This window comes from Panulirus ornatus, chromosome 1 (assembly GCF_036320965.1).
Source record: "Panulirus ornatus isolate Po-2019 chromosome 1, ASM3632096v1, whole genome shotgun sequence".
Classification (NCBI taxonomy): domain Eukaryota; kingdom Metazoa; phylum Arthropoda; class Malacostraca; order Decapoda; family Palinuridae; genus Panulirus; species Panulirus ornatus.
This window is the reverse complement of record NC_092224.1, coordinates 16,034,349-16,050,586: the sequence shown is the minus strand read 5'-3', so window position 1 is coordinate 16,050,586 and position 16,238 is coordinate 16,034,349. Positions and strand designations below refer to the sequence as shown.

Here is a 16,238-nt window from a genome sequence, read left to right as displayed (position 1 = left end):
GTAAATTGGGTTGTTTGGTGTAGTCCCGAACCCATACCATTATAGGCCTGGATGGGTTATAGGATGCTGTATGATTTTAGCATTCCGTACATGCTGGCCACTTTTACTTTATGATGACTGAAAGGTAAACCTCATGGATGAACAGTGTTTTAAACGACACAGCTCTGTTCATATGCAAAAAATTGATATAGCCTATAGTTATCATTAAGATATGAAGCCCTAGATGCATTCCATCCATATATACAAAAGTGGGTCTTCTAATGAATCTAGAAAGCCCATAATACAAAGAATTTGTCGCATGCTAACAACTACACAATTACCTAGCTATAACTTTAAGCATACTCTTACCAACTGTTATGCATGTAAACCATTTTCCAATCCTTCAGTTCCCTCCCCCCTCCCTGTGGTCGACGTCGTCCCATAGTTTCATCAGTCAACCACCGATAACATAGGAACGATCCTTCACACAACACCCTCAGTAACTTGTTCACCTGGCCTTTATGATGACAAAATTCTGCAAGGAGCATGTAAAGAGGATCCTTATGTGTAAACTGTATATAATGAACTAATGTGCCTAAAAAATATGAACAATGAGCAAATTTCCACTTATAACACATCAAATATACATGAATTCATTTCTACTTGCACAAAAACTGACTGAATTTGTTCACGTGAACACTTTTTTAAGCAAGTACATTAAAATAAAAAAATCCCTAAATCAATGAAGGAAAATCTAAAGCTAATATAAATCTAAAGCTAATATAAATAAGTCAAAAATCAAAAAACACCTTATCAGAGTCCTGGTCATATGATTAAAGTTAATATTGTAAAGCTTAAGTACTACTACTTTTATCAGAAATATTCAAAGAGTATAAACAGAAGTGGAGGGAAAGAGGAGAAGTGGGAGATCAAATTGGAGGTGGAAAGATGGAGTGAAAAAGATTTTGAGTGATCGGGGCCTGAACATGCAGGAGGGTGAAAGGCGTGCAAGGAATAGAGTGAATTGGAACGATGTGGTATACCGGGGTCGACGTGCTGTCAATGGATTGAACCAGGGCATGTGAAGCATCTGGGGTAAACCATGGAAAGTTCTGTGGGGCCTGGATGTGGAAAGGGAGCTGTGGTTTCAGTGCATTATTACATGTCAGCGAGAGACTGAGTGTGAACGAATGGAGCCTTTGTTGTCTTTTCCTAGTGCGACCTCGCACACATGAGGGGGGGAGGGGGTTGTTATCCCATGTGTGGCGAGGAGGCGATGGGAATAAATAAAAGCAGACAGCATGAATTATGTGCATGTGTATATATGTATATGTCTGTGTGTGTATATATATGTATACACTGAGATGAATGGGTATGTATATTTGCGTGTGTGGACATGTATGTATATACATGTGTATGTGGGTGGGTTGGGCCATTCTTTCGTCTGTTTCCTTCTGGTTCCAACAATGTTGTATGGTTGCGAGGCGTGGGCTATGGATAGAGTTGTGCGCAGGAGGATGGATGTGCTGGATATGAGATGTTTGAGGACAATGTGTGGTGTGAGGTGGTTTGATCGAGTAAGTAACGTAAGGGTAAGAGAGATGTGTGGAAATAAAAAGAGCGTGGTTGAGAGAGCAGAAGAGGGTGTTTTGAAGTGGTTTGGGCACATGGAGAGAATGAGTGAGGAAAGATTGACCAAGAGGATATATGTGTTGGAGGTGGAGGGAACGAGGAGAAGAGGGAGACCAAATTGGAGGTGGAAAGATGGAGTGAAAAAGATTTTGTGTGATCGGGGCCTGAACATGCAGGAGGGTGAAAGGAGGGCAAGGAATAGAGTGAATTGGAGCGATGTGGTATACCGGGGTTGACGTGCTGTCAGTGGAGTGAATCAAGGCATGTGAAGCGTCTGGGGTAAACCATGGAAAGCTGTGTAGGTATGTATATTTGCGTGTGTATGGGGGGGGTTGGGCCATTTCTTTCGTCTGTTTCCTTGCGCTACCTCGCAAACGCGGGAGACAGCGACAAAGTATAATAAAAATATAAAAATAATATATATATATATATATATATATATATATATATATATATATATATATATATATATATATATATACATATATATATATATATATATATATATATATATATATATATATATATATATATAAATATATATATATATATATATATATATATATATATATATATATATATATATATATATATATATATATATATATATTATCCCTGGGGATAGGGGATTAAGAATACTTCCCACGTATTCCCTGCGTGTCGTCGAAGGCGACTAAAAGGGGAGGGAGCGGGGAGCTGGATATCCTCCCCTCTCGTTTTTTTTTTCTTAATTTTCCAAAAGAAGGAACAGAGAATTGGGCCAGGTGAGGGTATTCCCTCAAAGGCCCAGTCCTCTGTTCTTAATGCTACCTCGCTAACGCGGGAAATGGCGAATAGTTTAAAAGAAAGAATATATATATATATATATATATATATATATATATATATATATATATATATATATATATATATATATATGGATTGCGCAAAAGATGCTTGTGGCATGAGAAGAGTGGGAGGTGGGTTGATTAGAAAGGGTAGTGAGTGGTGGGATGAAGAAGTAAGAGTATTAGTGAAAGAGAAGAGAGAGGCATTTGGACGATTTTTGCAGGGAAAAAATGCAATTGAGTGGGAGATGTATAAAAGAAAGACAGGAGGTCAAGAGAAAGGTGCAAGAAGTGAAAAAAAGGGCAAATGAGAGTTGGGGTGAGAGAGTATCATTAAATTTTAGGGAGAATAAAAAGATGTTCTGGAAGGAGGTAAATAAAGTGCGTAAGACAAGGGAGCAAATGGGAACTTCAGTGAAGGGCGCAAATGGGGAGGTGATAACAAGTAGTGGTGATGTGAGAAGGAGATGGAGTGAGTATTTCGAAGGTTTGTTGAATGTGTTTGATGATAGAGTGGCAGATATAGGGTGTTTTGGTCGAGGTGGTGTGCAAAGTGAGAGGGTTAGGGAAAATGATTTGGTAAACAGAGAAGAGGTAGTGAAAGCTTTGCGGAAGATGAAAGCCGGCAAGGCAGCAGGTTTGGATGGTATTGCAGTGGAATTTATTAAAAAAGGGGGTGACTGTATTGTTGACTGGTTGGTAAGGTTATTTAATGTATGTATGACTCATGGTGAGGTGCCTGAGGATTGGCGGAATGCGTGCATAGTGCCATTGTACAAAGGCAAAGGGGATAAGAGTGAGTGCTCAAATTACAGAGGTATAAGTTTGTTGAGTATTCCTGGTAAATTATATGGGAGGGTATTGATTGAGAGGGTGAAGGCATGTACAGAGCATCAGATTGGGGAAGAGCAGTGTGGTTTCAGAAGTGGTAGAGGATGTGTGGATCAGGTGTTTGCTTTGAAGAATGTATGTGAGAAATACTTAGAAAAGCAAATGGATTTGTATGTAGCATTTATGGATCTGGAGAAGGCATATGATAGAGTTGATAGAGATGCTCTGTGGAAGGTATTAAGAATATATGGTGTGGGAGGAAAGTTGTTAGAAGCAGTGAAAAGTTTTTATCGAGGATGTAAGGCATGTGTACGTGTAGGAAGAGAGGAAAGTGATTGGTTCTCAGTGAATGTAGGTTTGCGGCAGGGGTGTGTGATGTCTCCATGCTTGTTTAATTTGTTTATGGATGGGGTTGTTAGGGAGGTAAATGCAAGAGTTTTGGAAAGAGGGGCAAGTATGAAGTCTGTTGGGGATGAGAGAGCTTGGGAAGTGAGTCAGTTGTTGTTCGCTGATGACACAGCGCTGGTGGCTGATTCATGTGAGAAACTGCAGAAGCTGGTGACTGAGTTTGGTAAAGTGTGTGGAAGAAGAAAGTTAAGAGTAAATGTGAATAAGAGCAAGGTTATTAGGTACAGTAGGGTTGAGGGTCAAGTCAATTGGGAGGTGAGTTTGAATGGAGAAAAACTGGAGGAAGTGAAGTGTTTTAGATATCTGGGAGTGGATCTGGCAGCGGATGGAACCATGGAAGCGGAAGTGGATCATAGGGTGGGGGAGGGGGCGAAAATTCTGGGGGCCTTGAAGAATGTGTGGAAGTCGAGAACATTATCTCGGAAAGCAAAAATGGGTATGTTTGAAGGAATAGTGGTTCCAACAATGTTGTATGGTTGCGAGGCGTGGGCTATGGATAGAGTTGTGCGCAGGAGGATGGATGTGCTGGAAATGAGATGTTTGAGGACAATGTGTGGTGTGAGGCGGTTTGATCGAGTGAGTAACGTAAGGGTAAGAGAGATGTGTGGAAATAAAAAGAGCGTGGTTGAGAGAGCAGAAGAGGGTGTTTTGAAGTGGTTTGGGCACATGGAGAGGATGAGTGAGGAAAGATTGACCAAGAGGATATATGTGTCAGAGGTGGAGGGAATAAGGAGAAGAGGGAGACCAAATTGGAGGTGGAAAGATGGAGTGAAAAAGATTTTGTGTGATCGGGGCCTGAACATGCAGGAGGGTGAAAGGAGGGCAAGGAATAGAGTGAATTGGAGCGATGTGGTATACCGGGGCTGACGTGCTGTCAGTGGATTGAATCAAGGCATGTGAAGCGTCTGGGGTAAACCATGGAAAGCTGTGTAGGTATGTATATTTGCGTGTGTGGACGTAAGTATATACATGTGTATGGGGGGGTTGGGCCATTTCTTTCGTCTGTTTCCTTGCGCTACCTCGCAAACGCGGGAGATAGCGACAAAGTATAAAAAAAAAATATATATATATATATATATATATATATATATATATATATATATATATATATATATATACATATATATATATATATATTTTTTTTTTTTTTGCTTCGTCACTGTCTCCCGCGTTTGCGAGGTAGCGCAAGGAAACAGACGAAAGAAATGGCCCAACCCACCCCCATACACATGCCTTGATTCAATCCACTGACAGCACGTCAACCCCGGTATACCACATCGCTCCAATTCACTCTATTCTTTGCCCTCCTTTCACCCTCCTGCATGTTCAGGCCCCGATCACACAAAATCTTTCTCACTCCATCTTTCCACCTCCAATTTGGTCTCCCTCTTCTCCTCGTTCCCTCCACCTCTGACACATATATCCTCTTGGTCAATCTTTCCTCACTCATTCTCTCCATGTGACCAAACCATTTCAAAACACCCTCTTCTGCTCTCTCAACCACGCTCTTTTTATTTCCACACATCTCTCTTACCCTTACGTTACTTACTCGATCAAACCACCTCACACCACACATTGTCCTCAAACATCTCATTTCCAGCACATCCATCCTCTTGCGCACAACTCTATCCATAGTCCACGCCTCGCAACCATACAACATTGTTGGAACCACTATTCCTTCAAACATACCCATTTTTGCTTTCCGAGATAATGTTCTCGACTTCCACACATTCTTCAAGGCTCCCAGAATTTTCGCCCCCTCCCCCACCCTATGATCCACTTCCGCTTCCATGGTTCCATCCGCTGCCAGATCCACTCCCAGATATCTAAAACACTTCACTTCCTCCAGTTTTTCTCCATTCAAACTCACCTCCCAATTGAATTGACCCTCAACCCTACTGTACCTAATAACCTTGCTCTTATTCACATTTACTCTTAACTTCCTTCTTTCACACACTTTACCAAACTCAGTCACCAGCTTCTGCAGTTTCTCACATGAATCAGGCACCATATATATATATATTTTTTTTTTTTTTTTTTTTTTTTATACTTTGTCGCTGTCTCCCGCGTTTGCGAGGTAGCGCAAGGAAACAGACGAAAGAAATGGCCCAACCCCCCCCCCCATACACATGTACATACACACGTCCACACACGCAAATATACATACCTACACAGCTTTCCATGGTTTACCCCAGACGCTTCACATGCCTTGATTCACTCCACTGACAGCACGTCAACCCCTGTATACCACATCGCTCCAATTCACTCTATTCCTTGCCCTCCTTACACCCTCCTGCATGTTCAGGCCCCGATCACACAAAATCTTTTTCACTCCATCTTTCCACCTCCAATTTGGTCTCCCTCTTCTCCTCGTTCCCTCCACCTCCGACACATATATCCTCTTGGTCAATCTTTCCTCACTCATTCTCTCCATGTGCCCAAACCATTTCAAAACACCCTCTTCTGCTCTCTCAACCACGCTCTTTTTATTTCCACACATCTCTCTTACCCTTACGTTACTTACTCGATCAAACCACCTCACACCACACATTGTCCTCAAACATCTCATTTCCAGCACATCCATCCTCCTGCGCACAACTCTATCCATAGCCCACGCCTCGCAACCATACAACATTGTTGGAACCACTATTCCTTCAAACATACCCATTTTTGCTTTCCGAGATAATGTTCTCGACTTCCACACATTTTTCAAGGCTCCCAAAATTTTCGCCCCCTCCCCCACCCTATGATCCACTTCCGCTTCCATGGTTCCATCCGCTGACAGATCCACTCCCAGATATATATATATATATATATATATATATATTTTCTTTCATACTATTCGCAATTTCCCGCATTTGCGAGGTAGTGTTAAGAACAGAGGACCGGGCCTTAGAGGGAAAATCCTCACCTGGCCCCCTTCTCTGTTCCTTCTTTTGGAAAATCAAAAAAAAAAAAAACGAGAGGGGAGGATTTCCAGCCACCCGCTCCCTCCCCTTTTAGTCGCCTTCTACGACACGCAGGGAATATGTGGGAAGTATTCTTTCTCCCCTATCCCCAGGGATATAATGTATGTATGTATGTATGTATTCCATGATTCCATCCGCTACCAAATCCACTCCCAGATATCTAAAACACTTCACTTCCTCCACTTTTTCTCCATTCAAACTTACCTCCCAATTGAATTGTCCATCAACCCTACTGTACCTCATAACCTTGCTCTGATTCACATTTACTCTCAGCTTTCTTCTTTCACACACTTTACCAAACTCAGTCACCAGCTTCTGCAATTTATCACCCGAATCAGCCACCAGCGCTGTATCATCAGCTAACAACAACTGACTCACTTCCTAAGCTCTCTCATCCAAAACAGACTGCATACTTGCCCCTCCTTCCAAGACTCTTGCATTCACCTCCCTAACAACCCCATCCATAAACAAATTAAACAACCATCACACCCCTGCTGCAAACCAACATTCACTGAGAACCGATCACTTTCCTCTCTTCCTACACGTACACATGCCTTACATCCTCGATACAAACTTTTCACTGCTTCTAACAACTTGCCTCCCACACCATATATTCTTAATATCTTCCACAGAGCATCTCTATCAACTCTTATGATATGCCTTCTCCAGATCCATAAATGCTACATACAAATCCATTTGCTTTTCTAAGTATTTCTCACATACATTTTTCAAAGCTAACACCTGATCAACACATCCTCTACCACTTCTGAAACCACACTGCTCTTCCCCAATCTGACGCTCTGTACATGCCTTCACCCTCCTAAACAATACCCTCATATATAATTTCCCAGGAATACTCAACAAACTTATACCTTTGTAATTTGAGCACTCACTCTTATCCCCTTTGCCTTTGTATAATGGCCAGTCCTCAGGCACCTCATCATGAGTCATACATACATTAAATAACCTTACCAACCAGTTAAGAATACAGTCACCCTCTTTTTAATAAATTCCACTGCAATACCATCCAAACCCGCTGCCTTGCTGGCTTTCATCTTCCGCAAAGCTTTTACTGCCTCTTCTCTGTTTACCAAATCATTCTCCCTAACCCTCTCACTTTGCTCACCACCTCAACCAAAACACCCTATATCTCCCACTCTATCATCAAACACATTCAACAAACCTTCAAAATACTCACTCCATCTCCTTCTCACATCACCACTACTTGTTATCACCTCCCCATTAGCCCCCTTCTCTGATGTTCCCATTTGTTCCCTTGTCTTATGCACTTTATCTACCTCCTTCCAAAACATCTTTTTATTCTCCCTCAAATTTAATGATACTCTCTCACCACAACTCTCATTTGCCCTCTTTTTCACCTCTTGCACCTTTCTCTTGACCTCCTGCCTCTTTCTTTTATACATCTCCCAGTCATTTGCATAATTTCCCTGCAAAAATCATCCAAATGCCACTCTCTTCTCTTTCACTAATAATCTTACTTCTTCATCCCATCACTAACTACCCTGTCTAATCTGCATACCTCCCACGCTTCTCATGCCACAAGCATGTTTTGCACAAGCCATCACTGCTTCCCTGAATACATCCAATTCCTCCCCCACTCCCCTTACGTCCTTTGTTCTCACCTTTTTCCATTCTGTACTCAGGCTCTCCTGTTACTTCCTCACACAAGTCACCTTCCCAAGTTCACTTACTCTCACCACTCTCTTCACCCCAACATTCTCTCTTCTTTTCTGAAAACCTCTACAAATCTTCACTTTTGCCTCCACAAGATAATGATCAGACATTCCTCCAGTTGCACCAGTTGTGATAACAAGTAGTGGTGATGTGAGAAGATGGAGTGAGTATTTTGAAGGTTTGTTGAATGTGTTTGATGACAGAGTGACAGATATAAGGTGATTTGGTCGAGGTGGTGTGCAAAGTGAGAGGGTTAGGGAGAATGATTTGGTAAACAGAGAAGAGGTAGTAAAAGCTTTGCGGAAGATGAAAGCCGGCAAGGCAGTGGGTTTGGATGGTATTGCAGTGGAATTTATTAAAAAAGGGGGTGACTGTATTGTTGACTGGTTGGTAAGGTTATTTAATGTATGTATGACTCATGGTGAGGTGCCTGAGGATTGGCGGAATGCTTGCATAGTGCCATTGTACAAAGGTAAAGGGGATAAAAGTGAGTGCTCAAATTACTGAGGTATAAGGGATAGGGGAGAAAGAATACTTCCCACGTATTCCCTGCGTGTCGTAGAAGGCGACTAAAAGGGGAGGGAGTGGGGGGCTGGAAATCCTCCCCTCGTTTTTTTTTTAAATTTTCCAAAAGAAGGAACAGAGAAGGGGGCCAGGTGAGGATATTCCCTCAGTGGCCCAGTCCTCTGTTCTTAACGCTACCTTGCTAATGCGGGAAATGGCGAATAGTTTGAAGTTTGTTGAGTTTTCCTGGGAAATTATATGGGATGATATTGATTGAGAGGGTGAAGGCATGTACAGAGCATCAGATTGGTGAAGAGCAGTGTGGTTTCAGAAGTGGTAGAGGATGTGTGGATCAGGTGTTTGCTTTGAAGAATGTATGTGAGAAATACTTAGAAAAGCAAATGGATTTGTATGGAGCATTTATGGATCTAGAGAAGGCATATGATAGAATTGATAGAGATGCTGTGTGGAAGGAATTAAGAATATATGGTGTGGGAGGCAAGTTGTTAGAAGCAGTGAAAAGTTTTTATCGAGAACGTAAGGCATGTGTACATGTAGGAAGAGAGGAAAGTGATTGGTTCTCAGTGAATGTTGGTTTGCGGCAGGGGTGCGTGATGTCTCCATAGTTGTTTAATTTGTTTATGGACGGAGTTGTTAGGGAGGTGAATGCAAGAGTTTTGCAAAGAAGGCAAGTATGCAGTCTGTTGTGGATGAGAAAGCTTGGGAAGTGAGTCAGTTGTTGTTCACTGATGATACAGCACTGGTGGCTGAGAAACTGCAGAAGCTGGTGACTGAGTTTGGCAAAGTGTGTGAAAGAAGAAAGCTGAGAGTAAATGTGAACAAGAGCAAGGTTATTAGGTGCAGTAGGGTTGAGGGACAAGTCAATTGGGAGGTAAGTTTGAATGGAGAAAAAGTGGAGGAAGTGAAGTGTTTTAGATATCTGGGAGTAGATTTGGCAGCGGATGGAACCATGGAAGCGGAAGTGAATCATAGGGTGGGGGAGAGGGCGAAAGTTCTGGGAGCATTGAAGAATGTGTGGAAGTCGAGAACATTATCTCCGAAAGCAAAAATGGCTATGTTTGTAGGAATAGTGGTTCCAACAATGTTATATGGTGCGAGGCATGGGCTATGGATAGAGTTGTGCACAGGAGGGTGGATGTGCTGGAAATGAGATGTTTGAGGACAATATGTGGTGTGAGGTGGTTTGATCGAGTAAGTAATGATAGGGTAAGAGAGATGTGTGGTAATAAAAAGAGTGTGGTTGAGAGAGCAGGGGAGGGTGTTTTGAAATGGTTTGGTCACATGGAGAGAATGAGTGAGGAAAGATTGACCAAGAGGATATATGTGTCAGAGGTGGAGGGAATGAGGAGATGTGGGAGACCAAATTGGAGGTGGAAAGATGGAGTGAAAAAGATTTTGAGTGATCGGGGCCTGAACATGCAGGAGGGTGAAAGGCGTGCAAGGAATAGAGTGAATTGGAATGATGTGGTATACCGGGGTCGACGTGCTGTCAATGGATTGAACCAGGGCATGTGAAGTGTCTGTGGGGCCTGGATGTGGAAAGGGAGCTGTGGTTTCGGTGCATTATCACATGACAGCCAGAGACGGAGTGTGAACGAATGTGGCCTTTGTTGTCTCTTCTTTGCAATACCTCGCACACATGAGGGGGGAGGGGGTTGTTATTTCATGTGTGGTGAGGTGGCGATGGGAATGAATAAAGGCAGACAGTATGAATTAAGTACATGTGTATATATGTATATGTCTGTGTGTGTATATGTATACGTTGAGATGTATAGTATGTATATTTGCGTGCGTGGACGTGTATGTATATACATGTGTATGTGGGTGGGTTGGGCCATTGTTTCGTCTGTTTCCTTGCGCTACCTCACTAATGCAGGAGACAGCGACAAAGTAAAAAAAAATTATAATATATATATATATCACAAAACCTAGATGTTTTGGCTCTGAGTGAAACGAAGCTCAAGGGTAAAGGGGAAGAGTGGTTTGGGAATGTCTTGGGAGTAAAGTCAGGGGTTAGTGAGAGGACAAGAGCAAGAGAAGCAGTAGCACTACTCCTGAAACAAGAGTGGTGGGAGTATGTGATATAGTGTAAGAAAGTAAACTAGCTTTATATGGGTAAAACTGAAAGTGGATGGAGATAAGATGGGCGATTATTGGTGCATATGCACCTGGGCATGAGAAAAAAGATCATGAGAGGCAAGTGTTTTGGGAGCAGCTGAGTGAGTGTGCTAGTAGTTTTCATGCAAGAAACCAGGCTTTAGTGATGGGTGATTTGAATGCATAGGTGAGTAATGAGGCAGTTGAGTAAATAATTGGTGTACATAGGGTGTTCAGTGTTGTAAATGGAAATGGTGAAGAGCTTGTAGATTTGTGTACTGAAAAAGGACTGGTGATTGGGAATACCTGGATTAAAAAGAGAGATATACATAAGTATACGTATGTAAGTGGGAGAGATGGCCACAGAGCGTTATTGGATTACGTCTTAATTGATAGGCGCACGAAAGAGACTTTTGGATGTTAATGTGCTGAGAGGTGCAACTGGAGGGATGTCTGATCATTATCTTGTGGAGGCGAAGGTATGCCATTTTGATAACTGTTTCTTTCCCTCTAAGTTAAAGCTTTGGAATTTTCTGCCTTCTCAAGTCTCCCAATAACTATGCTCTGGCACATTTTAAAAGACAGTTCTTTTTTTTTTACTTCCTCTAATATTTGTAAACACTCCTTGTCCCTTCATTTTCCCTTTCATAATCCTCTTGATATTTCAATTAAGGCCAGGCCTCAAAGTGGACTTTTATCCATGACTGGAGTGGACTAAAGTTATCAGATTATATGCCTTAAAAATCATGTGCACAAGAAAAAGGAGGCTCTTAATATTTGTAAAATACATATTGAACTCAGAACTTTGTAATCAGTTAAACATAATGGACTATGGTGAAAATGTATGGTGCAGGGTTGATGCTAGAAAAGTTAAGATACTAATATTATTAATATACAAGGAGCATTCTGCAGGTGATAGAAGCAATTAAAATCCTATTCAAAATGCTTAGAGATGTAAAGAAATTTGAAAATACCCCTCATTAATAGCTAGGTATTTCAATCTACCTGAAATAGACTGAAAAAATTGGAGATACAGATGGATTCTCACAACAGTTCTTGGATACATTAGAAGACAACTATTTATACTAACATGTACAAAAAGTTACAAGAGCTATAGGTGAAGTTAGATCAAATATATCACATACTGTAATACCATTACTGAGAATTTAAATCAGGAGCAACCACTAGAAAAAAGCAATTAAGCTGTAATAACCTTTAGTTACCAAATTTACAAGCAAAGGTATACAGAACAAGACCAGAGCAGCACAATTATTATAAAGGTGACTATGCAAGATTTGAAAAGCACTTTAAGCTGTATTGGGATAACATATGAAAAGGGAGAAAAGTTTTGGAGGCTTGGAATATATTCATTAAAGTATATGAAGATGTATCAGACTGATTATATTAAAAAAGAAAAGCCTCTATGGCTTAACAGATATGTTTTAATAGCTATAAAGAGGAAAAGATGTGCATGGAACAAATTTCTACACTGTCAAACACCACAGCTATATCAGCGATGTGCAATCTAGAGAAACACAATGGAACTCTATCCAAAACAGACCAAGAAACTGCAAAGAGGCTAAAAATTACTTTACTTCTGTATTCTGTGACGATGATGATGATAGAGATCTATTGATATCAAAGCAAGCAATTTTATGAGAAGCACCAGATCCCTTCGAATTCACCATGAAAGACAAGAACATCATAAAACTTAGATATAACTGGGTAAAGGAGGGTTAGTGACAGCTGGATAGTAAGCCAACACTTCAGTGGTTGTCAAGTTGCACTACTCTGACACAGGTAGCTGTCTTTTCTTTTTTCTGCTTCACCCACACATGGATTACTAGCATTCTGTCCAAAAACATATAATCTCTCCTTTTCACAACAACATAGCTCATTCCTTGTAACTCTTAAGTTCTCCTACCGAAAGCACTATGTACAAGCCTTGCCTTTTGGCAAAATGGTAGAAGCAATAGATAGAAGTAGTAGGTACGAAGATTTAGGTCGGAACATTTAGGTAGGAGCATTAAGGTAGGAGCAGAAACATTAGGTTAAAGTAGTAGGATAGGAACATTTGGCAGGAGCACTGGGAAAAAGTAGTCAGTGGGAACATTAGGTAGAGCCTCTGCAAACACTGCACTAGACTTGCCCTCTGCCAGTGGCCTGCTAAATGTAAGGCACTAAAGGCTAACAAGTGGCAATAGAGTTCATGAGTTATGGAGGCTCTATTGCCGTGGTCACCCCCTTGAAGGCGTTCTAGATTGGAACAGGCATCAGATAGAGATATAACTATTCACGAAACTACATTAAACATATTGTCAAAGGACCTGAATATACATAGAGCTTTGGGACCTGCCAGAATTCATTCTAGGATTCTCTTAGCAACAGCAAGTGAACTGAAAAAGATGCTCATAATTTTGTTTAACAATTCCATTAAAGAAAGAAATTTGCCTAAAAACTGGAAAACTGCAGTAATTAAAAGAAAAAAAAGCAAGTAAAAAAAGAAAAATTACAGGCCAGTATCACTAACTAACCAAATCACTGAAATCATGGAAAAATGTATAAAGGAAGCAGATATGGATCACATGGGTATGATGACTGGTAACTAAATGCCAACATGGAAGGTCATGGTTGCCAAATCAGTATGAAACACAAAAACAGGACAAGAATTTATGACAGAAGCAAACCTTTCGATGTGTTTCTGGACTTCAAGATAGCATCTGATAGTGCGACAGAGTAGCACAACAGTGTGCTAAATAAACTCAACAAATTCGAAGTGAGAATGTACTGGGCTGGACTGAAGCATTTTTAACCAATAGAAAACAGTGTGAATGGAGATATCAAAATGGGTTAAAATGGAAAGTGGAGCAACTCAGGGATCAATTCTGGGCCAATTTTATTCTATATATTTGTAAATGATCATTGTGTAAATTATTTGCAGAGGACATAAATATTTACAGTGGAGCTGAGTGATCACATACTCTTAAACGTGATCTATCACAACTAATGACTTGGTCAGACACATGGAAATTAATGGTAATGTACACATAGATCATAAGCTGTTTGGTAAAAACTTAGTGGCTGCTACTAAAGAAAAAGCTCTGGGAATACTGATATCAAGGAATATGAAATTTAGAAACCATATTTCAGTTACAGTGAGAAAAGCAAATCAAATGGTAGGAGTAATTAAATGCTTATTCAGCTATAAGTATCTTCAGTCATTCCTGGTATTCAAAATGTAAGTGAGACAACACTTGGAATATGCTGATGAGGCATGGTTTCTTTATCCAAGGTAATATAGAGATGCTTCAGAGAGTCCAGAAAAGAGCTTTTAAAACAGTTCCAGAATGAAGAAACATGTCATATGAAAAATTATTGGGTACATTCAAATTAACCATACTGGACAAGAGAAAGAGGGGAGGTTTAACAGAAACATCGACAGCTTAGAGTTCTTTCATGACAAAGGGAATGAATTAAGGGAATATGATCAAAAGATTTTAAGAAACAAAGTTGTTAAAGGCATTAGAAAGCATTTCTCACAGAGAGTTGTGGACTCCTGGAACAGACTACCAAATGAAATTATCAACTCGACCAAACTAAATAAATTTAAGAAAAACTATGATAAACTAAATACTCATTGTTAGTAAGATTATCTTAATATGGGATTAGTTTAGAGGTGGACATAAAAAGCACCTATAGATGCATACTAGTTTCTCTCATTCATACTGGCATGCTATACTGGCAAGTAAAGGTACAGACAGACAGTGCCTGCTACCTTGATTCAAGTCTACAGGCTGTGTATATGCGACTATGACAAATGCTACCTGATCAAATCATTTACTTATAGCCTGGGAAGCATATTGTTACATAATATACAGTAACTATCGAAAATGACCAACACTCTTATTAATTTTCCTTATTGCTGTGGTCAACCTAACTCATTGCTTATAACAAATAACCAATCTTCACCTCACATGAAAGTACTATTTTCAGACCCAATTAACAATTCATCCATTAGTCTACGTACATATGTAGACACTTACCACGCATTGTGTTCAAAAACATTTTCCTTCTTTTTAAGGAATCTATTCCCAAACTGAGGTCTTCTACCAGGAACCGCTGGACACTTGCTTTCAGAAGACATTGCTCATGTCCCGAGAGAAAATCAGAGGGTGCATTCTATTCAGGATTCCTAATTCATTGTGTATGTATTTATATAGTCTTAATATCAGTGCTATATATATCCATTCATAAATATCCCCTTGATTTCCTTAATCTTTAGCTTGATAGTCTTTAGTCTTTACCCTACAATCAATAGGAGAGTGGAGACTATATTTCCACTTTCCTCAAGTGAGAATCCTGATCTGCTCGTCTAGTTTAGAGTTGGTCCTCATTCTAAATTATGTTGTTGACATAAGGAAGTAAACATTCTTAGCGAACGTTTGGTCGGAGCAACTACAGCGTAACGATCCTTATAGACAGCTTTTACATCTACGTCAATGAAATTTACGACAGTATATCATAATCTGTGCAATGATCGCAACTACGAAGTCTCTGGTTTAGTGGCATCAAAGAAGTAACAGGTGATAGATATATATTTCAGCATAATTTCTACAATAATGTTAACCAAAAGATTATGAAGAATTGGTAAAATTTGGGTTATAAGGGTGCCACTTTTAGATAAACCAGTCTCGAACTTGTTGCAATGTCGGAATGAGCTACTGAGACATGATTATGAAAATATTGGAAACATGTGATGAGAATACCAAGACAAAAAAGAATGTACTATAATCTGCATTACAATCATATGTAAATGTCATGAGTTTCCATGATATGGTTGAAAAAGTGCTATGATGTAGTTTTTCAACTATGATTTTTCATCTCCCTTTCGTCTTAACCTACTTCACTTTTCATGTCTGGACAAGCCATACTGATATCATGTATATTAAAAATACAATGGATACAATAATGACTGACATAGATGAATACAATTACTCTAAATATTTTAAGCATTTTATGATTTTGAAAGTAAATTCGTATCGTGACAAACGGTCATTTAAGATATATGAAAATTGGAGCTGCGACCACGTTGTTGTTATTTCCGAAATGAATTCTTGCAGATAAATGAATTAGAAAAAATATACAATATTAGTTACACCCTAAGATTAATTCTTTTTCGGCAAAACAACTTACTAAACATCTGTATTATAATTTTGATATTGTACGGCATGTCATCTGTTAAGTGGAGATCATATTAATCCTTTCTTATCTACCT

At 40.0% G+C, this 16,238-nt stretch overlaps 1 protein-coding gene across 4 annotated transcripts in view; it reads right to left on the bottom strand.

Annotated features, from left to right (window-relative positions):
* The window catches only part of Mettl2 (methyltransferase-like protein), a 55,060-nt gene extending 39,720 nt beyond the window's left edge, over positions 1-15,340 (bottom strand). For 2 of the 4 annotated variants that reach the window (XM_071679332.1, XM_071679421.1), the window contains exons 1-2: positions 15,007-15,339; positions 349-514 (exon numbers count right to left, since the gene is read on the bottom strand). In XM_071679332.1, coding sequence (XP_071535433.1) covers positions 349-514; positions 15,007-15,028 — 188 coding nt within the window. In that variant the 5' untranslated portion in view covers positions 15,029-15,339. Of the gene's footprint in view, positions 1-348; positions 515-15,006 lie in introns of all 4 variants that reach the window. The other 2 variants (XM_071679554.1, XM_071679475.1) reach the window with 2 other exon arrangements.
* Between the last annotated feature and the right edge of the window lie 898 nt (positions 15,341-16,238).